Below are 26,852 nucleotides of genomic sequence, written 5' to 3'. Positions count from 1 at the left end.
TTTTTTTTTTTGGGACAGAGTCTTGCTCTGTCGCCCGGGCTGGAGTGCAGTGGCCGGATCTGAGCTCACTGCAAGCTCCGCCTCCCGGGTTTACGCCATTCTCCTGCCTCAGCCTCCTGTGTAGCTGGGACTACAGGCGCCAAGCCACCTCGCCCGGCTAGCTTTTTGTATTTTTCAGTAGAGACGGGGTTTCACCGTGTTAGCCAGGATGGTCCCAAACTCCTGACCTCGTGATCCGCCCGTCTCAGCCTCCCAAAGTGCTGGGATTACAGGCTTGAGCTACCGCGCCTGGCCACATACACTTTTTAAATTAAACTTTCGCAGCCCATTACAACAATTTTTTTTTTTTTTTTTTTGAGATGGAGTCTTGCTCTGTCGCCCAGGCTGGAGTGCAGTGGCGTGATCTCAGCTCACTGCAAGCTCTGCCTCCCGGGTTCATACCATTCTCCTGCCTCAGCCTCCTGAGTAGCTGGGACTACAGGTGCCCGTCACCACGCCCAGATAATTTTTTGTATTTTTAGAGATGCGGTTTCACCACGTTAGCCAGGATGGTCTCGATCTCCTGACCTCGGGATCCGCCCGCCTCGGCCTCACAAGGTGCTGGGATTACAGGCGTGAGCCACCACGCCCGGCCTTATATTTTGTTTTTTTTTTTTTTGAGATGGAATCTCACTGTCACCCAGGCTGGAGTGCAGTGGGTGCGATCTCGGCTCACTGTAAGCTCCGCCTCCCGGGTTCATGCCATTCTCCTGCCTCAGCCTCCTGAGTAGTTGGGACTACAGGTGCCCACCACCACGCCCAGTTAATTTTTTGTATTTTTAGTAGAGATGGGGTTTCACGTGTTAGCCAAGATGGTCTTGATCTCCTGACCTCATGATCCACCCACCCTGGCAGCCTCCCAAAGTGTTGGGATTATAGGCATGAGCCACCGTGCCCAGCCGGCCGAGAGAGTGTTTTAAGTGGTCAAGAAAGGGACCTCTGAGAAGGGAGCATGGGAACCAAGACACAAATGAGGATGGCCCTCCTGGGCACCCAGTGGAGGGGCCAGGAGGTCTCTAGGGCTGGAGCGGAGGGGGCGGTGGCAGGTGAGTTCAGACAGGGTGGTGTTTGGGTAGTCTCTGGAGTGTCACAGGTGGGGTTTAAATCTGTTGTTTCTGTTGGTTTAGCCATTAGCTCAGATTTTTCACTTTTATGTCAGAGTACGTTTTGCAGATGGACCATCACTTTATATCTAGCATCCGCCATGGTCTCATCTAATGTGTGAGATGCACAGTGCCTTTAGGAGCTGACCAGTGAGATCCCACCACTGTTTTCCCATTTCTTTGCAGATGAACTGTAGGAAGCACCTCCCTTTCTAGGCCGGGCATGTGTGCTGCACGCTGACGCAGCGGTGAGGTGCAGCTCACTCCTGGCCTCGGCAGTGGGGAAGTATCAGATGCTGCTGCCCATGTGGCGTAGCCGGTGACGGCCAGAGCCTTGGCGTGTGGGGCAGTTGAAGCTGTCGAGCCCACTGGTCAGCCACATCCCTAGGAAACTCCAACGATATATGAAAACGTGTGGGGAACACAGGTGGCCTGTGCTACGAAGCCTGTCAAAGCGCACCCTGAGCACCGCTGCCACGATGTTTCCGACACCTGTTGAAGGATACCCGTCAGGCTTTGCACATGTCTTCTGTGAAGAGCCAGAGTGAAGACTTTTGGTGCCGTACGGGCTGTTGTCGGAATTCATCTCTGCTACTTAAATGGGAAAGCGGCCAGATAAACAGTCAATGACTGAGTGTGTCTGTGTTCCAGTACAACACTGTTCATGAAGCTGAAATCTGAATTTCACATAACTTTCATATCTCACAAAGGCCTCTTCTTTTGGTTTTTCTTGACCATTAAAAAATGCAAAAACCGGGCCGGGTACAGTGGCTCAAGCCTGTAATCCCAGCACTTTGGGAGGCCGAGACGGGCGGATCACGAAGTCAGAAGATCGAGACCATCCTGGCTAACACAGTGAAACCCCGTCTCTACTAAAAAAAATACAAAAAACTAGCCGGGCGAGGTGGCAGGCGCCTGTAGTCCCAGCTACTCGGGAGGCTGAGGCAGGAGAATGGCGAAAACCCGGGAGGCGGAGCTTGCAGTGAGCTGAGATCCGGCCACTGCACTCCAGCCTGGGCGACAGAGCGAGACTCCGTCTCAAAAAAAAAAAAAAAAAAAAAGAAAAAAAATGCAAAAACCATTCTTCGCTCACAGGCCTCAGGAAAACAGGCAGTGGCTTGAATCTGGAAATCCTTGATACAAATCTACAGGTTTTTGTTGCTGTTTGGCAATGCTTTCTTTTTCAATAAACTCTTCAGGCAGGGCTGACACTGAGTATTAAATTTCCATTTTCCCAGAGAGTTGATGAACTTATAAGTCGCATAAAATGTTTTTCCACACTGACCATCCAAAGTGCTAACTCTGAGCACGTGAAAATCAAGTCTCAGATCTGCTGGAGAAGCACCAGCGTCAATGGTCAGTCATTCCTCCAAGAAGACTGTGCCGGAAAGTGGGCTGTAGCAGCAGGTGTATTTACATGTAACTGTGAAAATCATTTTTCATTTAGATCAAATGGTAGTTCCTCTACATTAATTTCACTCACATTTCCATTCCAAGGTCTGCAATGCACAAATGAAAGATAAAGCAACAGCTGTTTCTGTGTTGGTTGCCCTATTAGCCCAACTTCCCAACTGTTAATGATGCTAGCTTTTTTTTTTTTTTTTTTTTGGAGTTGGAGTCTCGCTCTGTCATCAGGCGACATTAGCCATTAGTCCGGTGCAGTGCAGTGGCACGATCTCGGCTCACTGCAACCTCCGCCTCCCGGGTTCAAGTGATTCTCCTGTCTCCGTCTCCCGAGTAGTTGGGACTACAGGCATGCGCCACCATGCCCAGCTAATTTTTGTATTTTTAGTAGAGACAGGGTTTCACCATGTTGACCAGGATGATCTTGATCTCTTGACCTCGTGATCTGCCCACCTCGGCCTCCCAAAGTGCTGAGATTACAGGCGTGAGCCACCGTGCTTGGCCAGTGCTAGCTTTCTATCAGATGCTTCAATCTGAAAATGCATTAACCCTAATAATTACCTGATTTCTGTTGAGGGTGAAACGCCTGACATTATAAATGCTACTATAAACTCAATTAAAAAGTTCCACATTGAACGTAAACGTGTTTTTTTTTGTGTGGTGATATTCAAATACCAACTTTGAGGCAGTATAGTGTTATGGTAAAAAATATTTTTATTACATCAAGAAACCCATGGACTAGAAACATCCTTAGAATTAGTTGTAGTGATACATAATGTATAATTGTGTCAAAACAAGCTGTGGTACTCTACCCATGGAAAATGAAGTTGTAGTTGTCAAAATTCACAAATTTTTGTATTCACAGAGTAACAGCACAAACACATCTCTGTGATGACGATGATTCTGAATAATGAAAAAAAACTGCATGGCAGTATATGAACAATTTGTGTCCAGGTGTGGCGGCTAATACCTGTAATCCCAACGCTTTGGGAGGCTGAGGCAGGTGGATCACCTGAGGTCAGGAGTTCGAGACCAGCCTGGCCAGCATGGTGAAACCCTGTCACTACTAAACATACAAAAATCAGCTGGGCACACGTCCCAGCTACTCTGGAGGCTGAGGCAGGAGAACTGCTTGAACCTGAAAGGTGGAGGTTGCCGTGAGCCAAGATTGCACCACTCCACTCCAGCATGGGTGCAGAACAAGATTCTGTTTCAAAAACAACAGGCTGGGCACGGTGGCTCATGCCTGTAATCCCAGCACTTTGGGAGGCCGAGGCAGGTGGCTCACGAGGTCAGGAGTTCAAGACCAGCCTGACAAACATGGTGAAACCCCGTCTCTACTAAAAATACAAAACTTTGCCAGGCGTGGTGGCGTGTATCTGTAATCCCAGCTCCTCAGGAGGCTGAGGCAGGAGAATTGCTTCTACCTGGGAGGCAGAGGTTGCAATGAACCAAGATCGTGCCACTGCACTCCAGCCTGGGCAACAGAACAAAACTCTTGTCTTAAAGAAAAAAAAAAAAAAAAAAAAAATTACAATCATTGAAAATAAGGCTTGTAATGAAAAATACTCTGAAGCTGATCTTTTTTTTGGGGAAAAAACCATACAAAATAAATAAGAGTTCAAATGGTTTATGAGGTATAATTTTGAAATTCCATAATGGCATTTTGGAGTATCTTTATTTTGGGTAGGAATCTTGGTGGAGCTGTCATGTTTAATTGGGTAAATTTATATTCTCTTTTAGAATGAAATGGAATTGAAAAGGTCTACAGTTTTGTAGCATCTAAATTTGATAAAACATTCAAAAGATCATAAATAAAGATGATTTAGAAAAATGTGTCAAAGAAAACTGTTGTGAATAAAGTTAAAAAGACATTACCTGTCAAAATACTTGGGCCAAGATATTTTTATGTTCTAATATGAAGAAATTTAGAATTGAGAGAGTATTTTCTAAATTAAAAATATGATACACAGAGAAGAATCAATTAAATGTGTCAAAAATTTCAGCTGGGTGCTGTGGCTCACTCCTGCAATCCCAGTAGTTTCGGAGGCTGAGGCGGAGGGATTGCTTGAGCCCAGGAGTTTGAGACTGGCCTAGGCACAACATGCTGAGACTCTGTCTCCACAAAAAAAACTAAAAAGATTAGCTGGCAGTGGTGGTATCCGCCTGTGGTCCCAGTCACCTGGGAGACTGAGGTGGGAGGATTCCTTAAGCCCAGGAGGTCAAGGCTGCAGTGAACCGTGACTGTATCACTGCACTCTAGCCTGGGTGATAGTATGAGACCCTGTCTCAAAGTAAAATAAAACTTGATAAATATAAATGCAACTTTCATAAAGATAGTAGGCAATGGTATTAAAGAAAAAGACACTGGAAATACACTCTTCACAAAACAGCGTGACACACTGTGGAAGTTAGATCAAAGGCCTCCCAAGGAACCATGCCTGCGGGTACTCATGCCCTCATAAAGAGCCCTCTCCTTGATCCTGAACCTCTCGGGTTCATAAAAGCAACTCTCAGACTTGCTTTTGTCCAACAGAATGCATGGATTTGATGGTGCTGACTTCAAGACCAGCTCATGAGAAGCCTTGCAGCTTGGCCCAGGTCTCTAAAATGCACTATCTGGGGGACACTAGCTAATATGTATTAAGTCCAGCTACCCAGAGACTGCTGTTGGCAAGGAAGCCTGAGGGGAGAGGCTGCCTGGAGAGAGAGTGATGCCAGCCAACTCTGCTGAGGTGCATGAGACATGAATGCAGGAGGCACTGCTGACGTGCAGGCCAGCAAGCCTGCAGGGGATGAGACCCAGCTACCATCTGACTGCAACCCCTGGGAGCACCACCCCTTCACAGTCAAGTCCCAGTCAATCCACAGAACTATGAGACAGTATGGAATTGTTGTTGGCAGCCACCAAGTCTGGAAATGGTTATACAGCAGCACATAATCAGAACACTGATACTGGAGACAGACAAGGTTGATGAGCAGACTAAAAGTCTGTGGATACATGCCCCAAATATGATTCCTACTCTTTTTTTTTTTTTTTTTGAGATGGAGTCTTGCTCTGTCACCTGGGCTGGAGTGCAGTGGTGCCATCTCGGTTCACTGCAAGCTCTGCCTCCTGGGTTCACGCCATTCTCCTGCTTCAGCCTCCCGAATAGCTGTGACTACAGGTGCCTGCCACCATGAGTGACTAATTTTTTTGTATTTTTAGTAGAGACGGGGTTCCATCATGTTTGTTAGCCAGGATGATCTCGATCTCCTGACCTCGTGATCTGCCCGCCTCGGCCTCCCAAAGTGCTGGGATTACAGGCGTGAGCCACCGCGCCCGGCCACATGTTTTCTTAAGAACATTTTATTTTATTTTAAGAGACAGAATCTTGCCCAAGCTGTAGTGCAGTGGCACAAACACAGCTCACTGCAGCCTCAAACTCCTGGGCTCAAGTGATTCTCCTCCCTCAGCCTCCCAAGTAGTTGGGACCATAGGCACACGCCACCACACCTGGCTAATTTTTGTATTTTTTTGTAGAGACAGAGTCTCGCTATATTGCCCAGGCTGATTGCCAACTCTTGGGATCAAGCAATCCTCCTGCCTTAGCCTCCCAAAATGCTGGGATCACAGGTGTGAGTCATCATGCCTGTCCCATTATTTTATTTTTCAACTACCTTTGAATAAATTATTTATAGTTTATCTGATATAATACAACCAATATTCATTAAAACATATTTCAACAAATGATATCATCTGAATATTTTTATTTTATTTTTTTAGAGACAGGGTCTTACTTTGCTGCCCAGGCTGGAGTGTCGTGGCTTGATCACAGCTCACTGTTGCCCTGAACTCTTGGACTCAAGGGACATCCCTTCCTCGGCCTCCTAAATAGCTGGAATTACGGGTGCGTGCCACTGTGCCTGGCTAATTATTTAAAAAGTTCTTGTTTTTTTTTTGAGATGGAGTTGCACTCTTGTCGCTCAGGCTGGAGTGCAATGGCACAAGCTCGACTCACTGCAACCTCCGCCTCCTGGGTTCAAGTGATTCTCCTGCCCCAGCTTTCTGAGTAGCTGGGATTACAGGTGTGTGCCATTGCACCCAGCTAATTTTTGTATTATTGGTAGATATGAGGTTTCACCATGTTGGCCAGGCTGGTCTTGAACTCCTGACCTCAGGTGTTCCGCCTGCCTCGGCCTCCCCAAGTGCTGGGATTACAGGTGTGAGCCACCATGCCCGGTCCTAATATATAATTTATATATTGCATTTATTGCAGATTCTGTGTCCCTCAACTAGATCATGAAGCTTCATGGCGGGATTAGGCTGTCTGTTTTATTCTCTGCTGAATGTTCACATTCCTAAAGTGTCTGGCACATTACAGGCACCCAAATTAAATTACTTTGTGAATAAATCAACCATTTTCACCCATCTCCAACCCACAAAATTGCTAATATTAAACCAAGTCAACGAAAGATGACCATTTGCCCCATTTTCCCCCTTTCGTAGCTAGCACATTTCTCCCTGCTAAATCTTTCTTTTTTTTTTTTGAGACGGAGTCTCACTCTGTTGCTCAGGCTGGACTGCAGTGGCATGATCTCGGCTCACTGCAAGCTCCACCTCCTGGTTCACGCCATTCTCCTGCTTCAGCCTCCCGGGCAGCTGGGACTACAGGCGCCCGCCACCACGCCTGGCTAAGTTTTTGTATTTTTAGTAGAGACGGGGGTTTCACCGTGTTAGCCAGGATGGTCTCGATCTCCTGACCTCGTGATCCGCCTGCCTCGGCCTCCCAAAATGCTGGGATTATAGGCGTGAGCCTCCGTGCCTGGCTGTTAAATCTTATTTTGTAGTTTAATCCCTTCATTCTTATTAACTGGGCTCTTTGAGAACCTTCCGCCTTGGGTTAACTGTGAATGTGATAAACACGTCTTCACTGACATCACTCAGAAACTCTAAGCGTAAGTTAGAGCCTTTCTCCTACAATGAGAAACTTCTTACCAGGTAGGAGATGATGCATTTGTACTCGTTGAGTAGAATCAGTTGTTTATTCAGCCAGGAATGTACCATTCTAAATTCTTTATTTTTTGGTTTCAAATCTTGTTAAAAAAATTTAAAACATTTAACTGACAAACAGAGATCGCACACATTCCAGGTGTACAGTGTGCTGATTTGATACATGCAGACACTGTGTAATAATGATCACAATCATGTTAACACATTCAACACAAACCAGGTGGAATTATTTTCATGTTTATATTTATCTCACCATGAGGGAAACATAAGAAATTTCTGTCAACTGCAATCTCAAAAGGAACTCTTTACTAACTGAAAATTCCACCAAAAGAGGTGATACAAGGCAACGTGAAATTCACCTGTTTATAACCGATGAACCCACCAGCATGGCACTCATGACGGTTCTCACAGAATCACTTCATCTCAAATGGAAGTCAGAGCCTGTCCTCCCGTATAAACAGTAGTCTCTAATTCTGAAACCTTGTTTGTAAGTGATTATGCTGACATGAAGGGGTGAAACAGCCCTCTGATGGATACTCACTTCAAGACAAACAGCTGTTTTACCTTTGAATCCCTCTGTGCCTTCTATCCTGATTGCCAAGACCACTCTTCTCCAGGGTTTGTTTCACTGTCACAGCACTTTCCCAGACCTGATTCACCAGGCTTTGGTCCCTCTTCTCCTTACCAGACAACTTCCCACAATCTCCAATTGCAACAGCAGCCCATTTCTGCAGACGGTAAATTGCCTTTTCCTGTCACTACGCACAACAAACACATGGGTCAAACAATCCTCCTTTTGCTCTATCATGCTCTCAGCCAAGTCCGGGCAGTTTTATGACATCAGAACCACTTCCACAGAACAGACTTTTGAAGTCATAAGCACGGGCGACTTTTCTGGCTACAGTCATTGCCAAGGCAACCCCAGAATCCTTTAAAAATAATCAAGCGATGCACTTTTACAGCTTTATGAAAACATTTTGGCATTTAAAAATATTTTTATGGTTATATACCTTCCTTGATATGTTATTCATTTATTTTTTGAGATGGGGTCTCTGTCACCCAGGCTGGAGTGCATCTTGGAGGCTGGAGCCAGGCTGGCACAATCCTGGCTTACTGCATCCCCGACCTCCAGGGCTCAAGTGTTCCTCCTGCCTTAGCCTCCCGAGTAGCTGGGACTACAGGAGCACATCACCACGTCCAGTTAATTATTATTATTTTTTGTAGAGATGCGATTTTGCCATGTTGCCCAGGCTGTTAATATATTATTTTTATATATTTATTTAGAGATGGCGTCTAGAGCTTATTGCTTATGCTGGACTGCAGTGGTATGATCTTGGCTCACTGTAACCCCCGCCTCCCACGTTCAAGTGATTCTCCTGCTTCAGCCTCCCAAGTAGTTGGGATTACAGGCACCTGCCAGCACACCCGGCTAATTTTTGTATTTTTTTTTTTTTTTTTTTTTGAGGCGGAGTCTTGCTCTGTCGTCCGGACTGGAGTGCAGTGGCCAGATCTCAGCTCACTGCAAGCTCCGCCTCCCGGGTTTACGCCATTCTCCTGCCTCAGCCTCCCGAGTAGCTGAGACTACAGGCACCCGCCACCTCGCCCAGCTAGTTTTTGTATTTTTAGTAGAGACGGGGTTTCACCGTGTTAGCCAGGATGGTCTCGATCTCCTGACCTCATGATCCGCCCGTCTCGGCCTCCCAAAGTGCTGGGATTACAGGCTTGAGCCACCACGCCCGGCTAATTTTTGTATTTTTAGTAGAGATGGGGTTTCACCGTGTTGGTCAGGCTGGTCTCGAACTCCTGACCTCAGATGATGCACCCACCTCAGCCTCCTAAAACATTGGTGAGAGATGAAGCCAGATGGACTTCCTGGGTCGGGTGGGGACTTGGAGAACTTTTCTGTCTTACAAGAGGATTGTAAATGTACCAATCACCACTCGGTAAAAATGCACCAATCAGCACTCTATGGCTAGCTAGAAGATTGCAAATGTACCAATCAGCACTCTGTAAAAATGCACCAATCAGTGCTCTGTGGCTAGCTGGAGGATTGTAAATGCACCAATCAGCACTCTGTAAAAACGCACCAATCAGCGCTCTGTGGATTGTAAGTGCACTAATCAGCACTATGTAAAATGGACCAACTGGCACTCTGTAAAATGGACCAATCAGCAGGACATGGATGGGGAGAAATAAGGGAATAAAAGATGGCCATCCCAGCCAACAGCAGCAACCCGCTTGGGTCCCCTTCCACCCTGAGGAAGCTTTGTTCTTTTTGCTCTCCACAATAAATCTCGCTGCTGCTTACTCTTTAGGTCTGCACCACCTTTAAGTGCTATAACACTCACCGTGAAGGTCCGCAGCTTCATTCTTGAAGTCAGCGAGACCACAAACCCACTGGAAGGAACAAACTCTGGATACACTGGGATTATAGGCGTGAGTCACTGCGCTTGGCTGATACATCATTTACATTTTTTTCTAATAAAGCTGAATTGTGTTTCTCAGCTATTACACAAACCACGCTGATGACGGGGTTTTCTAGATAAGAGAGGTCTTGCCAAGGAGTGTATATCAACCTCTGTAATAGCAAAAATGACCCAGAAATAACGTAAATCTCCATCAAACTATTTTGTCGTAGGGTCAAAAAACTAAAGCAATATATACCCGCAGAGACAGTCAAGCTCCTTTGCCCCCATACCCCCAAACAAACCTAACTTAATCATCTGCTGCACATGGGATGTAAACAAGTTCACGAAGGAGGCAGCAATGAAGTCAGACAAGCTGCCTGGGATCAAATTGCCTTCTAAATATGCTCAAAGTGGCTGCCGTCCACAGAGAGAGAAGACTTATGGGTATTAAGGAAAAAAGGAATTAAAATAATCAATACGAAGTGAATACAGCACAGAACGACACTGTTACATGATCTTAAGTCCTTAAAATGCAAGAAATGTGGATGGATTATGCAAATAAGACAGAAATCCGATGATGGCAGGAGGATGCCCAGGGTGGTCCAGTCGGGCTCCGGTTTCACATACTGTTCTCAGGGATGAACCCCACGTCCTCCCCAGCCACCAATTCTCTCCCTGATGCCAGCTCAATGTGGAAGGCCCTAAAGACACTGGGACCACAGCAACCCGAGGGCGGCATTTTCCAGCAGGACATACAGACAGGAATTTACTCCCACAGGGCAAAGCAAAGGCAGAAAACGGGTAATTAGAGCTAAGGACTGTGGGGTCCAAAGACTCAACCCAGAAAGTGGGCCTCCCATTTCATGGAGGCAGAAACTGGACTAAGAATGCAGAAGGGACTTGATCAAGGGCACAGACAGGAAGGTGGAATCTGAGTCGGATGCAGGACCCTGGACTCTAAGTCCAAGGTTCTCCCATGCCGCCTCCCACACACGGATGTGCCTGTGTGCGTGTGTGTGCATGCGTTCCATCAGTTGGAGCCAGGGGCAAAGTGGACACACTCCGGGGCTGGGGATTCTACTTGTTCCCTCCTGGGCACCATGGTGCCTGGCAAGGCACATTCCACACAAGTCCATAACACAGCCAGCCATACTGCAAACAGCACCAGGCCCGGCCCCAGGCAAAAGCTGCGGGAATTGTTCGAGGGCCATTTTCTTTATTTTTTTTGAGACTGAGTCTCTCTCTGTCACCCAGGCTAGAGTGCAGTGGCATGATCTCGGCTCACGGCAAGCTCTGCTTCCCGGGTTCAGGCCATTCTCTTGCCTCAGCCTCCCAAGTAGCTAGGACTACAGGCGCATGCCCAGCTAACTTTGTATTTTTAGTAGAGATAGGGTTTCACCGCATCAGCCAGGACGGTCTTATCTCCTGACCTCGTGATCCGCCCACCTCGGCCTCCCAAAGTGCTGGGATTACAGGCGTGAGCCACCGCACCCAGCCTCGAGGGCCATTTTCAAATCCCACCTCACAGGTCCCACCATTCCTGACCAAGCTAAGAATTTCCTCCTCAGTGTTGAATGAACCACCACCACCACCGCATTTCGTTCTGAACGTCATTTTGGTACCAGTACCACTTTGCATTTATATAGCAAGATTATCTTTCCCTAATAAATTGACATCTATTTCATGTGTTTTCAATCTTTCCACAACTTGGCATGGTAGTCAGGACAGATGTCCTCATTTTACAAAAGAGAAAACGGAGCACTGTCCAAGGGCTCACTCTGTGTCCTGCCTCCTGCTGGCAGTTATACCTTCTAACCTGGGATTTTCCTCACTAGGCTTTTTTGCTTGGTAGATACATTAACCTACTGGAAATCCCTACCTCATCTGCTCTCATTGGTGAAAAGAGAGAGAAATACACACCCGCGTTTCGGGCGGCAATAATATCACGCATGGGATACAGCCTGCAAACCCCTCTGAGCTGAGGTCCACTGTGGGGGTCCAGCTGACAGGCTGATCCCTAAGTCATCAAAAGTGTCCTTCTGTTTTTTTTTTTTTGAGACGGAGTCTTTGTCCGTCTGTCGCCCAGGCTGGAGTGCAGTGGCCGAATCTCAGCTCACTGCAAGCTCTGCCTCCCGGGTTTACACCATTCTCCTGCCTCAGCCTCCAGAGCAGCTGGGACTACAGGTGCCCGCCACCTCGCCCGGCTAGTTTTTTTGTATTTTTTAGTAGAGACGGGGTTTCACCGTGTTAGCCAGGATGGTCTCGATCTCCTGACCTCGTGATCCGCCCGTCTCGGCCTCCCAAAGTGCTGGGATTACAGGCTTGAGCCACTGCGCCCGGCCTGTTTTTGTTTAAGACAGGAGCTTGCTCTGTTGCCCAGGCTGGAGTGCAGTGGTGCAATCACGGCTCACTGCAACCATGAACTCCTGGACTAGGGCAATCCTCCTTCGTCTGCCTCCCAAGTAACGTGGACCACAGGTATGTGCCACTGTGTCCAGCTAATTTGTAAATATTTTGTAGAGATGGGGGTCTTGTTATGTTGCCCAGGCTGACCTCAAACTCCTGAACTCAAGCAATCCTCCTGCCTTGGCCTCCCAAAGTGCCAGGATTACAGGAATAAGCCACCATGCCTGGCTTCCCCATGGTCTTTTTGTTTGTTTGTTTGTTTGAGACTCTGCTGCCCAGGGTGGAGTACAGGGGCGTAATCTTGGCTCACTGCAGCCTGGACCTCCCAGGCTCAAGGGATCCTCCCACCTCAGCCTCCCAGGTAGCTGGATCTACAGGTACATGTTACCATGCCTGGCTAATTTTAGTATTTTATTTGTAGACATGGAGCCTCACTATGTGGCCCAGGCTGGTCTCGAACTCCTGAACTCAAGTGATCAGCCCACCTCGGCCTCCCAAAGTGCTGGGATTACCCACCACCACACCTGGCCTCCATGGTCTCCTTAAAGCAGAGATCACCCCTTTCTTTTCAGGACAAGGATGTTTGCTCATCTTGAAAAGCAAAAAAACCTGTCAGAAATGGAATGAAAGATCTACCTCAAATCCTCTCCTTAAAATGCCAGACAGCCAACATCTGGTTATCGCTCAAGATTTCTGATTAGAAAATGTTTGATTTATTTGGAAGCAGTTTTATGGAAGTAGCAAAGTATAGGACATTTTAAAAATCACTTGCAAGTCTGTGTGAGATGGTCACAGCTGCGCTCCCTCCTTCCACAGAAACATGGCCTGCACACACATTGGCAGAGTCCTGATAAGCGACTGTCACACACCCCCAGATGGCCGATTTGATCACAGGACACGGATGCAGGATGAGAGTGAGGTTCTCTTTCCCTTTCGCTGCTCCTAACACAGCAAACCTCCAGCCAGAACAGCAAAAACGCCAAAGGAACAGCCTGCTCCTGCCAGGCACCCTGACCCCACCTCCACCTGCCCACACAGACCTTCCCAACGGGACCTCCCCTGGGCACCCGGCTGGGAGATCCAAGCAGGAATCATTAGCACAGCTCAGGGCACCTCGGAGACTTTCAACTCCCCCAGTTATCCCAAACTTCCCGACTCGGTTCACCCAGGGTTTTGATTCTCTGCCTCCATCTGACCAAAAGGTAACCCTGCACTTCTGAGGACCTCACCTGTTGAGGGGAGAGTGAGTAGATGGGAGTGGAGGTGTTACCATTTTCAAATATACATTTTTTCCCAAGAGAATTAAAACACTTACTGATTATACATGATAATGGATGATACAAAAACTTCTTTCCCATCCATAATTTTATCTGGTCAAATATACTTTGAAATGTGGGATTCAAATAGATGGACGTGTTCTGGATATACGGTCCTTTAAATGCTGTATGGGTCTGTAAAAAACTGCTTTCTAGAATGTATTTCATCAGAGGTTTATCTTACTATGCATCCCAGTTTAAGCCAGCATTTGTTCTTTTTCTTTTTTTTCTTTTCTTTTTTATTTTTTTGAGACAGAGTTTCACTCTGTTGTCCAGGCTGGAGTGCAGTGGCATGATCTTGGCTCACTACAACCTCTGCCTCCCTGGTTCAAGCGATTCTCCTGCCTCAGCCTCCCAAGTAGCCGAAATTACTCCTGAGGCTGGTGGTCATGTACCACTAGGCCTGGCTAATTTTTACTGTATTTTTAGTAGAGATAGGGTTTCACCATATTGCCCAGGCTAGTCTCAAACTCCCGACCTCAGGTGATCTGCCCGCCTCTGCCTCCCAAAGTGCTGGGATTATAGGAGTGAGCCACCGCACCCGGCCTGTTCTTTTCCTTTGCAAGGTTTAAAGAAAATAATAATGCTTCTTATAACTTTGTCTGGCTTCCGCTCTCCTTCCGACAACGTTGATTTGACACAGATCATGGGAGAAGAGGCTGATGGAAGACCGGGCGGGGCTCCCAGCTCCTTATCATGACAGATACAGGCTCTCTGCCAGGACGTCCTGGCCACAATGATAGGGTCTGGCCACTGAGCCCTCTTTTTAAACACAGCTGAATAGTACACCGGGCCATGTTTCATTAGCCATTCAGTGCAACTGGAATCTCAAAGTGACCAAGCTACCTATTTGCCACAGAGCTGGGGCACACATGCAAAACAATCTCCCCAGCAAACTGAAAGGAAAAAGAGAGCACACTTAGCATTGAAAAGTAACTCAGACTAAGTAGTGTCACTGGGTTAAAGGACGTAAACTCCCTCGGTGATCTGGGACACTGATGCTGCTCAAACAGCCCGGTGACCGGCGGTCATGGCACCAATGCCCGGGGTGACGTGAGCAGGGCCCTCTGCGCAAGGCAACACAGACGTGCGCTGAGCCCTCTGCAGTTTTCGGCTCTCCATATCCTGATGGGTAAGCAAGGACTTCTGCTGCCTCAACGCTTAGGTGATGAGGTGGCTGTCCTCTGCCTGCCACTGTCCTCTGATTTCCAGCGTCAAGGACTTGGGCAGCACAGATGGAGGAAACGGCTTTCAATGACTGGCCTGTATATCTGCTGGGCAAAACTCCCTGACTTCTGGAAAACACAGGGGACTGGTTTTGTCTTCCCTCCACATGGTATAAAACATTCATCTCCTGCAGATGAGCAGCAGCGTGGCTGATGGCTGCCAGGGAGGTGTTTCCAGAAAGATATGACTTTGACATAATATAAGCCAAATTTTGTCCCATCAGCTTGTATGTTTTTACTTTAACAATCCACCAGCACCTCATGATTTCAGACCTGGCTTCTAGGTATGAGGCCTTTTCATGAGGTGTCCTCATGAAACCTGGCCCCTGGCTTACCTTGGGATTGGTTCGCTGCTGCAGTCTCCTCTCTTCCCTCTCTCTCTGCAGCCGCTCAAACTCCTCTCGAATTTCAGCTGGGGTTCTCCTCCTTTCCACAACCTATGTGCAGAATCAAGATGGGAAGACAGTTGAGGACCCAGGAGGTAAGGGAAACGTACACAAAGAACTGTAGTCATTGATTTTGGTGTGTGCATGCTGCCTGGGGTCCATGGCCTTTCCCCAGGAAGTACCCCAAACCATGACTTCTGCCATCCGATGGCTCAGGCCTGGGTGAGGCAGAGCTCACTGCCCTCCTGGCCCTTCCCAAGGTTGAAATGAGCTTTCACTCAGCTCTCCAGAGTGACTTAAACATTCTTTATTTTAGCAACTTGTCTCTAAGTCTGCAGAAATCTTACAAGGAAAATGTCACCTTAAATTTCATAGTGTAAATTTCCTAATGAATCTCAGATAACAAATGTTAAATATCAGGACGAAGGCAAGCTGGCTCTCCCTAGTGGTCTGGGACAATTGCTAAAGACTCCTTTTGAGCTTCTTGGACCAAGGATCTCGAGCTGTCGGGTCTGGGTGTTTTTATTCTGTTGTTGTAGAGACGGGGTCTTGCTATGTTGCCCAGGTTGGCCTCAAACTCTTGGCCTCAAAGGATCCTCCCACATGAGCCTCCCAAAGTGCTGGGATTACAGGCATGAGCCACCATGTCCGGCGGGTCTGAGTGTTTTCAGAATCATGGAAGTCTTCTTCTTACAATAGTATATGAACCTTAGAATGTGGGCTGTCAGTTATAGGCTGGTGTAACAATACTCAGGTACCACGCAGCAGACCTCGTTAAACTCAGGGATACACAGTGATGTGGAATCTGAGAAAATAAGGTATTCCGGCCTGGCGCGGTGGCTCACACCTGTAATCCCAGCACTTTGGGAGGCCGAGGTGAGTGGATCACCTCAGTTCAGGAGTTAGAGACCAACCTGGCCAACATAGTGAAACCCCATCTCTACTAAAAATACAAAAATTAGCCAGGTGTGGTGGCGGGTGCCTGTAATCCCAGCTACTTGGGAGGCTGAGGCAGGAAAACTGCTTGAACCCAGGAGGTAAAGGCTGCAGTGAACTGAGATCATGCCACTGCACTCCAGCCTGGGCAACAGAGCAAGACTCTGTCTCAAAAAAAAAAAAAAAAAGGAAAAAAAAAGAAAAGGTATTCCAGGTCTGGTGTGGAATACCTTTGGGAGGCCAAGGTGGGTTTGAGACCAGCCTGGCCAACATGGTGAAACCATCTCTACTAAAAATACAAAAATAAAAATACAAAACATTAGCTAGGCGTGGTGGCGGGTGCCTGTAATCCCAGCTACTCGGAAGGCTTAGGCAGGAGAATCGCTTGAACCCAGGAGTCGGAGGTTGCAGTGAGCCAAGATCACGCCATTGCATTCCAGCCAGGGCAACAAGAGCAAGAAACTCCATCTTGAAAAAAGAGAAAGGAAAAAAAAGAAAGGCCGGGCGCGGTGGCTCAAGCCTGTAATCCCAGCACTTTGGGAGGCCGAGACGGGCGGATCACGAGGTCAGGAGATCGAGACCATCCTGGCTAACACGGTGAAACCCCGTCAACTTGCCGCGCGAGGTGGCGGGCGCCTGTAGTCCCAGCTACTCCGGAGGCTGAGACAGGAGAATGGCGTAAACCCGGGAGACGGAGCAGGGAGCTGAGATCCGGCCACTGCACTCCAGCCCGGGCGACAGAGCAAGACTCCGGCTCAAAAAAAAAAAAAAAAAGAAAATACAGCATTCCAATTCCAGTTCAGCCCTTCTTAGCTCGTCATGAAAGGAAGACCACCTAGTCGAGATTTCAAAGAAGTGGAAAGGGCAGTCTTTCATCTGTGAAAGAGGCAACTGCACTCCATGATTTCTGGTGTTTTTTTTTTTTTTTTTGAGAGGGAGTCTCGCTCTGTCGCCCAGGCTGGAGTGCAGTGGTAAAATCTCGGCTCACTGCAAGCTCTGCCTCCTGGGATCACGCCATTCTCCTGCCTCAGCCTCCCGAGTAGCTGGGATTACAGGCACCCGCCACCACACTCGGCTAATTTTTTGTATTTTTAGTAGAGATGGGGTTTCATCATGCTAGCCAGGACGGTCTCGATCTCCTGACCTCGTGATCCGCCCACTTCGGCCTCCGAAAGTGCTGGGATTACAGGCGTGAGCCACCGTGCCCGGCCTGCACTGCACGATTTCTAAGGGTCCTGTTTATGGTGTGAAATTGTATGCACTGATGAGAAACACACAGTGTGGGAACAGGACAGAAAAAGTGGTTACTCTTTTTTCTATCACGACCAAAGTTATCAGATGGCTGGGGGAGGGGGCAGGGGTGTACGAGAAAACAGATTCGTCCATCAGTGGGAGAAACACAGGGGAGTCTTGAGATGCTGCTCACAGACTATCTAAAAAGATGTGATGTGAGAAAACGTTTCCTTGGAAATTTCAAGTTTCAAAAAATTATTTTTAAAAATACAAGCTTATAGCAAAAAATCAATAGAACAGAAGGATAGGAAATAAAAAGTACGTGATTCCCCTTACCCATATTCCCTCTTCTCACAGGCTCACACTCAATTTTTTTATATCACTTCCTAAAAATTCTCTATGCATGTGTATGTACCTACGTATGTGTGCGTGCACACATTCAATATAAATAAGATATTACAGGCTTTGTGAAACTTGATTTTATTTTTCAACAAATAATAATTAAAAAAAAACACAAAAACTCATCCAAAAAAATCCTAGGAACTTGTCCACTACTTTAAACATTAAAAATAATGAAAACATTTTCTTCTCTAATAACCCAATATAAATAAAAAATTACTAAGAAGTGGGGAAGTGGTTCTTTTTAAGGAAGATTTAAAATAAAAAGATTGTTAAAATCATCCAAGAACAAACTAAAGGTCCTAAGTGGCACGACAGTGATTGCTGTGACCTCGCAAGGACATTCTGGGTTCTATTTTGTGAACGAGGTGCATTCCCACTGGCCAGGCTTAGAATCACCAAGGGCGCGTCACCTATCTACAGCACTCTCACTTTCCAATGCCACCCGTCCTGACGTAGACAAAAGCAAGGTGCAGTTTTTCAAAGTTTCCATTATCTTCTCAATCTCATGTCAGTCCCTCCCTGAAGCAAAAGAAAATAAAAATAAAAGAGCTTCAGGGAAATGTAGGTAATCAACCATTCCAGGTAAGTTTGAAGATCCAGAAAAAATGCTTCAAAATACTTTAAAAATTATTCATGACTTTACAGCCCAATTCAGTGGACCTGACTGTGGAGCCAGTTTCTCTGGACCCAGCAGATGGTGACTTAAGTGACCCATCACCAAGGACAAGGAGGTCTAGGTGTGAGGCTGTCTGAATGGAGACAGTTCCTCTACATAGCCCAGAGGATGCAGGATGTCCAATCTGGACAAAGAGATTTTATTTTATTTATTTCTTTGCGATGGAGTCTCAATTAATTAATTAATTAATTTATTTATTTATTTATGACAGAGTCTCGATCTGTTGCCCAGACTGGAGTGTAGTGGTGCGATCTCGGCTCACTGCGCCTCCCGGGTTCATGACATTCTCCTGCCTCAGCCTCTTGAGTAGCTGGGACTACAGGCGCCCACCACCACGCCCGGCTAATTCTTTTGTATTTTTTTTTTTTTTTAGTAGAGACGGGGTTTCACTGTATTAGCCAGGATGATCTCGATCTCCTGACCTCATGATCCACCCACCTCGGCCTCCCAAAGTGCTAGAATTACAGGCGTGAGCCACCGTGCCTGGCCTTTTTTGTTTTTTTTTTGAGACGGAGTCTCGCTCTGTCACCCAGGCTGGTGTGCAGTGGCGCGACCTTGGCTCACTGCAAGCTCCGCCTCCTGGGTTCACGCCATTCTCCTGCCTCAGCCTCCCGAGTAGCTGGGACTACAGGCATCCGCCAAAACACCTGGCTAATTTTTTTGTATTTTTAGTAGAGCCGGGGTTTCACAGTATAAGCCAGGATGGTCTCCTGACTTCGTGGTCCGCCTGTCTTGGCCTCCCAAAGTGCTGGGATTACAGGCATGAGCCACCGTGCCTGGCGAGATTTTATTTTATTTTAATATTTTATTTTTTTGAGACAGTCTTGCTTTGTCACCCAGGTTGGAGTGCAGTGGTGCGATCTTAGCTTACTGCAATTTCCGCTTTCTAGGTTCAAGCAATTCTCCTGCCTCAGCCTCCCGAGTAGCTGGGACGACAGGCTCGTGCCACCATACCCAGCTAATTTTTTCAATTTTAGTAGAGATGATGTTTCACCATGTTGGCCAGGCTGGTCTTGAACTCCTGACCTCAAGTGATCCACCCGCCTCGACTTCCCAAAGTGCTGGGATTACAGGCGTGAGCCACCGCGCCCGGCCTGAATAGAAATTTTATCATTGGGTGTTCTATTCAACAGGATATTAGTTTTTAAAAATGCAAATTTAACAAAAGTTTGATTCGCCATAACTTTAATCAGTGACATAAGCAGACCCATGAATATGCCCATATACTACTATTTTTCTCAGAAACAGATTTGTAAGCTGCTGATAATTAAAATCCTGGACTCAAACCCTGTAGGAGAAAAAAAAAAAAAAACCTGGAAAGTGTGAGGCTTCACAAAAGCTGGAGCAGGAAAAGATTCATTTTCAGGAATTTTAGCTGTTTAATCTTTGAAGACTGAACAGCTGAAAATTACTTTCTATTACATTCTGTGATGAATTACAAAGGCAAATAATCCAAAGGTGGCAGATCATTCCATTTTTAGTCAAATTTTACACAAGTTTTGCAAATAGTTGGTGCATAATCTGAGCTAACAACAAAGTCAACATGGCCAGCCTTTCTGGAGCGGTGAAGACACTTAGCAGGGCAGGGAACTTCATTCTTAGCTCCCACAGGCCTCTGCCAGCCTTGATTATTTATACCTTCCTTTAAACAGAATACATGATGCCGGAAAGGGGAACAGGACTAAGCCAGCTGTGAGCTGCTCTTCTCCTTATCAGCAACCCTTACAGACAGAGGCATCTGGGAACACAGCATCTGAAGCTGCAGGACAGTTGATAAAACCAGACATTTTCAGTGTTTCTCATGGACAGAGTGTATCACATGCAGCTTGTGAATCCATACAACTGCTGTTCACCGAACCATTCACCTACTAGGTCTATCCCTATGCTAGTCAGAAACTGAGCAGTGGCTCACCTGAGGTCACGTGTATGAGACCGGCCTGGCCAACATGGCAAAACTCTGTCTCTACTAAAAATGCAAAATTTAGCCGGGCGTGGTGGCAGGTGCCTATAGTCCCAGCTACTTGGGAGGCTGAGGCAGGAGAATCGCTTGAACCCAGGAGGCGGAGGTTGCAGTGAACGGAGATTGCACCACTTCACTCCAGCCTTGGCAAAAGAGTGAAACTCTATCTCAAAAAAAAAAAAAAAAAAAAAGAAAAGAAAAGAAAACCGACTGAGCCCAGGAATTCTAGAACAACCTGGGCAACATAGTGAGACCCCATCTCTACAACAAAAAAACAACCACCAAGAAGACTGACTTTATTGATGAAACGAATGAGGAGATCTCCAAAAGCTGGGTGGCATCATGGAAGGAGGACAGACAGGACCTTAAACCTCCTGGGAAACCTTAAACCTCCTGGGAAACCTCAGGCAAGTCCTTCTCTAAGCTTCAGTTTCCCTGCTATAAAATGAGGAGGGTTAAGTGACATCATTTGAAAAGTGTCATCTGGTTCTAGCTAGTAAACTTTTTATTCTGGGATATTTTTAGAAAATTATTTAGAAACGCTATAACAACAGTACAGAAAGTTCTAGTATAGCCTGCACCCAGGTTCTCCCAATGTTAACACCTTATATAACCATGGAAGATCTGTCAAATCTCAAAAACCAACATTAGTACATTTCTACTAATAGGGTTCAGATTTCACCAGATTTTCTACGAACATCCTTTTTCTGTTCCAGGATCCAATCCAAGATTCCACGTTGCATTTAGACATGAGGTGGACGTCCTTAGTCTTCTCTGCTCTGTGACAGTTCTAAACCTTTGCTAGTTTTTCATGATCTTGACCATATTATTGCTTTTAATACAGGCTGACTTTCTCATATACTATAAAACCGATGTCAGAGACAGGGAAGGAAAATATAAATAACGTAAAGGACTGCAGACAAAAACCAAACTGCAGATGATCTGGGCCAAAGGATGCAACTCGGATGTAATACAACATCTGAAAATGACATCTGCAGGAGATGAGTTACGTGGTTTCCATGGCAGTTGCCAGCCATTACCAGAATCAACACTGTCAAAGCATTCACAGTTCAAGGTTAGATTTTTGCCATTCTGAAAACATGGCTAATTTTGTTTTCAATGTGGGTATCTGCACAAACATCACTAACCAATCTGAAGAAGTAAATAGGATGGCTGGTTTTGTAAGTTGGGAATGGTTACATCTCATTCCTTGGGAATCCTCCCAAAGAATAACAGTCTCTAGAAGCCTTAAAAAAAAAAAAAAAAAAAGGGAGGGGGGCCTGGGCACGGTGGCTGACATTTGTAATCCCAGCACTTTGGAAGGCCAAGGCAGGAGGACCACCTGAGGTCAGGAGTTTGAGACCAGCCTGTCCAACATGGTGAAACCCTATCTTTACCAAAAATACAAAAATTAGGCCGGGCGTGGTGGCTTATGCCTGTAATCCTAGCACTTTGAGAGGTCAAGGCAGGTGGATCACAAGGTCAGGAGATCGAGACCATCCTGGCTAACATGGTGAAACCCCATCTCTACTAAAAATACAAAAAATTAGCCAGGTGTGGTGGCGGGTGCCTGTCGTCCCAGCTGCTTGGGAGGCTGAGGCAGGAGAATGGCGTGAACCAGGGAGGCGGAGCTTGCAGTAAGCTGAGATCACGCCACTGCATTCCAGCCTGGTCAACAGAGCAAGACTCCATCTCAAAAAAAACCAAACCAAAAAAAAAAAATTAGCTGGGCATAGTGGTGTGCACCTATAATTCCAGCTACTCGGGAGGCTGAGGCAGGAGAGGCACTTGAACCCTGGAGGCAGAGGTTGCAGTGAGTCAAGATCATGCCACTACACTCAGCCTGGGCAACAGAATGAGACTCTGTCTCAAAAAATAATAATAAAAGAAAAAGTAGCAGGGCATGGTGATGCATGCCTGTAGTCTCAGCTACCTGGGAGACTGAGGTGGGAGGATGGCCTGAGCTGGGAGGTCGACACTGCAGTAAGCCACCCTCGCGCCACTACACCACTACACTCTAGCCTGGGTGACAGAGTAAGACTCTGTCTCAAAAAAAAAAAAAAAAAAAGACTGAAAATTTACCTAATGACTAACAACTGGGCTAGTATTCTGTACATTCTAAAGACGCTCCAATGGTTTGGGGAGTAATTTCTAGTTGGTGGAGTGCTTTGAGATCTTTGGATTAAAGGCGTCTCAGACACTCAGAATACCAACAATCAATGCCCTTCACCCTTCACTGACTACCCATATGGTAGCCTAATAAATATGTGGTAAATGGATACCCTTCAGCAACTGAAGAGTTTAATAATCTAAAAATATCAGCAACAGCATGAAGGGAATACAGCTTCCTCTCTGGAGTGAAAGCTATTATTGCAGTGAGAGAATCGTCATATGGAACAATCCATCCAGCTGTAGGAATTCCTTGAAGGAATGTTGATGCCAGCTTCATAAAATTTGCTTGAGCTCAGTGAGACTTTCTGTGTAATATGAATAATGGGTCCAATTTTCCTATTGTATGTTAAACACTAATACATCACTGAGTAAATATCTGGGGAGGTATCTTCATTTAGTTTTCTTTGAAGGCATTTTTATCTTGCAGCAAAAGCTTAGTATCAATATGAAAAAAAAGCCAATTCCGATCCATGAGAACCTAACTTGCTTAGTTTACTAAAAAAATATGAAAATAATGTTTAACCACTTGCCACCCACAACTGTACACATATTTTTATTTTCATTTATTTATTTCATTTTTTATTTTTTGAGACACAGTCTCACTGCCACTCAGGCTGGAGTGCAGTGGTGTGATCATGGCTCACTGCAACCCCGACCTCCTTAGGCTCAAGCGATCCTCCCACCTCAGCCTCCCAAGAAGTAGGATAACAGGCACACGCCACCATGCCTGGTAAATTTTTTTATTTTTTATTGCTTGTAGAGATGCGATCTCACTGTGTTGCTCCAGCTGGTCTCAAACTCCTGAGCTCAAGTGATCCTCCTGTTTCAGTCTTTGAAAGTGCTGGAATTACAGGTGTGAGCCACTGCACCCAGCCCTACATATTTGTATAACCACCACTTGTGTGTGGATTTGCTTTGTTTCTAATGGGAAGATAATCTGGTTTGATAAGAGGAAACCATACAATATTTCCCAGCAGACCCCACTGCTCCACTGATAGGGATAATGCTGCTGGGGACTCAAAACCTAGTCTTTGAAGAGGGAATATGTAATGGAGTCCTACAGCTTTTCAGTGACTCCAACTGCTGACTTGAAAAACTACAGGCCAGGAGTGGTGGCTCACGTTTGTAATCCCAGCACTTTGGGAGGCCGAGGTGGGCAGATCATGAGGTCAGGAGTTCGAGACCAGCCTGGCCAACACAGTGAAACCCCGACTCTACTAAAAAAAATACAAAAATTAGCTGGGTGTGGTGGTGGACGCCTGTAATCCCAGCTACTCAGGAGGCTGAGGCAGGAGAATCACTTGAACCCAGGAGGCGGAGATTGCAGTGAGCCGAGATTGTGCCACTGCAGTCCAGCCTGGGCAACAGAGCTAGACTCCGCCTCAAAAAAAAAAAAAAAAAAAGAAAAGAAAAATTGTAGCCAACCCACATCTTAAAAATACAAAGAAGCTTTAAGGAGTGTATAAAGAGTGAGGGGGAAATTGAATAAATACAACAGAATTCTATTTTCCTTTTTGGATGAGAAAATGCTAAGTTGTTTGGCTTAATACCTAGCTGCAATGAACCAAGGCGACAGGAAGCACTGCTATTCCCATCAAGCCAGAGGCCAAGTACCAACCGCCTACTGGAGCCAGGAGGACATGCAGATGAGAAGAGCCAGATATAACACAAGGGGGAGTGGTGGGGACTGGCACAAATTGGACAGTCCAGTCCCATCTGAAGGGCAAGGGCTCCTCAGATCCAGTGTTACGAGATCCTCAGATGTTTCAAGAAAAGACAGAAGACTGAATTATGATGCAGAACCTCCCAGGGTTGAAATGTTAGTAACCAGAATTCACTGTGTGAGGCAATCAAAAAATGGCAACAGGCTGGGTATGGTGGCTCACACCTGTAATCCCAGCGCTTTGGGAGGCTGAGGTGGGAGGGTAGCTTGAGGGTAGGAATTTGAGACCAGCCTGGGCAACATAGCAAGACCCCATCTCTACAAAAAATAAAAAAATTAGCTAGGCATGGTGGCGTGTGCCTGTAGTCGCAGCTACTTGGAAGGCTGAGGTGGGAGACTCACTTGAGCCCAGGAGGTCAAGGCTGCAGTGAACCGTGATGGCACCAACGCACTGCAGCCTGGGCAACACAGCACGTGCGCACTCTCTCTCTCACCCCCCCCCCCCCCCCCCCCAAAAAGGCTATTGGTGGAATATGGCCCACAAGCCACCAATATGAAGCAGTAGTGGAAAGGTGGGAAAGGAAATAGGATCCTCTTTTGCTTCTCTTCCACTCCTCATCTGAAGGCCTTTACAAGGCTTTGATGCTACAACTAGAAGAGATAGGCATACATGCTTGAGATTAAACATTGAATGAACTTTGGCCGGGCGGGGTGGCTCATGCCTGTAATCCCAGCACTTTGAGAGGCCAAGGCGGGCGGGTCATCTGAGGTCAGGAGTTTGAGACCAGCCTGACCAACATGGAGAAACCCTGTCTCTAATAAAAATACAAAATTAGCCAGGCGTGGTGGTGCCTGCCTGTAATCCCAGCTACTCAGGAAGGCTGAGGCAGGAGAATTGCTTGAACCTAGGAGGCGGAGGTTGTGGTAAGCCGGGATCGTGCCACTGCACTCCAGTCTGGGCAACAAGAGCAAAACTTGGTCTCAAAAACAAACAAACAAACAAACAAAACAAAACAAAAAAACATTGAAGGAACTTCAAGGGAAATCTTACATGATGGTGAAAATATAACTCAATGAAGGTCAATTCCATGTTATTAACAGACTAGCAAATTTCTTGGGCATCAGAACCAAGTTTCTTTCTTTCCTTTTTTGAGATAAGGTCTCGCTCTGTTGCCCACGTTGGAGTGCAGTGGCGTGATCATAGCTTACTGCAGCCTCAACCTCCTGTGCTCAAGTGATTCTCCCATCTCAGCCTCCTGAGTAGCTGCGAATACAGGTGTGCACCACCAAGCCCGCCTAATTTTTTTAAAAAATGTTTTGTAGAGACAGGGTCTTGCTATGTTTTTTCTCAGGCTGGTCTCAAACTCCTGGCCTCATGTGATCCTCCCAGCCTGGCTCCCCAGAGTGTTAGGATTACAGGTGTGAGCCACTTTGCCTGGGTCAGAACCAAGTTTCTTTAATGATACCTATATATTCCTGCAGCAACTTAGAGTTTCACAGCGAATCTTCATATTCATTTTTCAGATAGTAACATGGAAGCACTAGCAACCCAATTACTTGCCCAAGGCTCTACTGCTAGTCAGTGGCAGTGTGAAAGCAAACAAATTGTCTGAATTTCAGTGACTGTTCTCCCACAGCATGGCTGCCCAGGGTGACACATTTGCTATATATTTTGTTTCACTCATCACATTTGACAAAGCTTGAATATTATAATACATGAGAATTGAAAGGGTCATTACAGGCAATGCAACCCTGGCAACTCTGCTTCCATTTTGCTCACATGCATAACATACTCCCATCTGAAATATTTCCTCACCGCAATTATTCAGAACTGAGGTGGAGAGAGAGGCACAGAACTGTGGAGGGTGGAAGGGAGTGTATGTGGAGTCAGAGCTGCACCCTTGAAGAAATCGTCTCCCATCAACCGCCAGCTCCACTTGCTCCCGCCCCGCACCTGGGTTAAAAATTACTTGTCCAGGCCGGGCGCGGTGGCTCAAGCCTGTAATCCCAGCACTTTGGGAGGCCGAGACGGGCGGATCACGAGGTCAGGAGATCGAGACCATCCTGGCTAACACGGTGAAACCCCGTCTCTACTAAAAAAAATATAAAAAATTAGCCGGGCGTGGTGGCGGGCGCCTGTAGTCCCAGCTACTCGGGAGGCTGAGGCAGGAGAATGGCGCAAACCCGGAAGGTGGAGCTTGCAGTGAGCTGAGATCCGGCCACTGCACTCCAGCCTGGGCGGCAGAGCGAGACTCCGTCTCAAAAAAAAAGAAAAAAAAAAAAATTAGTCATCCAGTCCATCCCTCTTCCGTTTTACTTGACAGGTTAGGAAACGAAGGACAAGTCAGATGAGTGGCTGGCCCAAGGTCAGAGTTACAAAGTGGCAAAGTTGCTGGGCGCGGTGGCTCAAGCCTGTAATCCCAGCACTTTGGGAGGCCGAGACAGGCGGATCATGAGGTCAGGAGATTGAGACCATCCTGGCCAACACGGTGAAACCCCATCTCTACTAAAAAAATACAAAAAATTAGC

At 46.6% G+C, this 26,852-nt stretch overlaps 1 protein-coding gene and 1 long non-coding RNA gene across 2 annotated transcripts in view; one reads left to right on the top strand and one right to left on the bottom strand.

Moving 5' to 3' along the window:
• DNAJC11 (DnaJ heat shock protein family (Hsp40) member C11) overlaps nucleotides 1–26,852 on the bottom strand; it is a 74,440-nt gene that overhangs the window by 21,803 nt on the left and 25,785 nt on the right. The window contains exon 4 of the mRNA XM_031934766.1: nucleotides 15,231–15,332. Coding sequence (XP_031790626.1) covers nucleotides 15,231–15,332 — 102 coding nt within the window. The remainder of the gene's footprint in view (nucleotides 1–15,230; nucleotides 15,333–26,852) is intronic.
• LOC111544622 overlaps nucleotides 13,281–26,852 on the top strand; it is a 24,896-nt gene continuing 11,324 nt past the window's right edge. Inside the window, exons 1-2 of the long non-coding RNA XR_002732222.3 lie at nucleotides 13,281–13,555; nucleotides 15,282–15,376. This is a non-coding gene — a long non-coding RNA (uncharacterized LOC111544622). The remainder of the gene's footprint in view (nucleotides 13,556–15,281; nucleotides 15,377–26,852) is intronic.

Source organism: Piliocolobus tephrosceles, chromosome 1, assembly GCF_002776525.5.
Source record: "Piliocolobus tephrosceles isolate RC106 chromosome 1, ASM277652v3, whole genome shotgun sequence".
Classification (NCBI taxonomy): domain Eukaryota; kingdom Metazoa; phylum Chordata; class Mammalia; order Primates; family Cercopithecidae; genus Piliocolobus; species Piliocolobus tephrosceles.
This window is presented reverse-complemented; position numbering and strand designations above follow the sequence as displayed.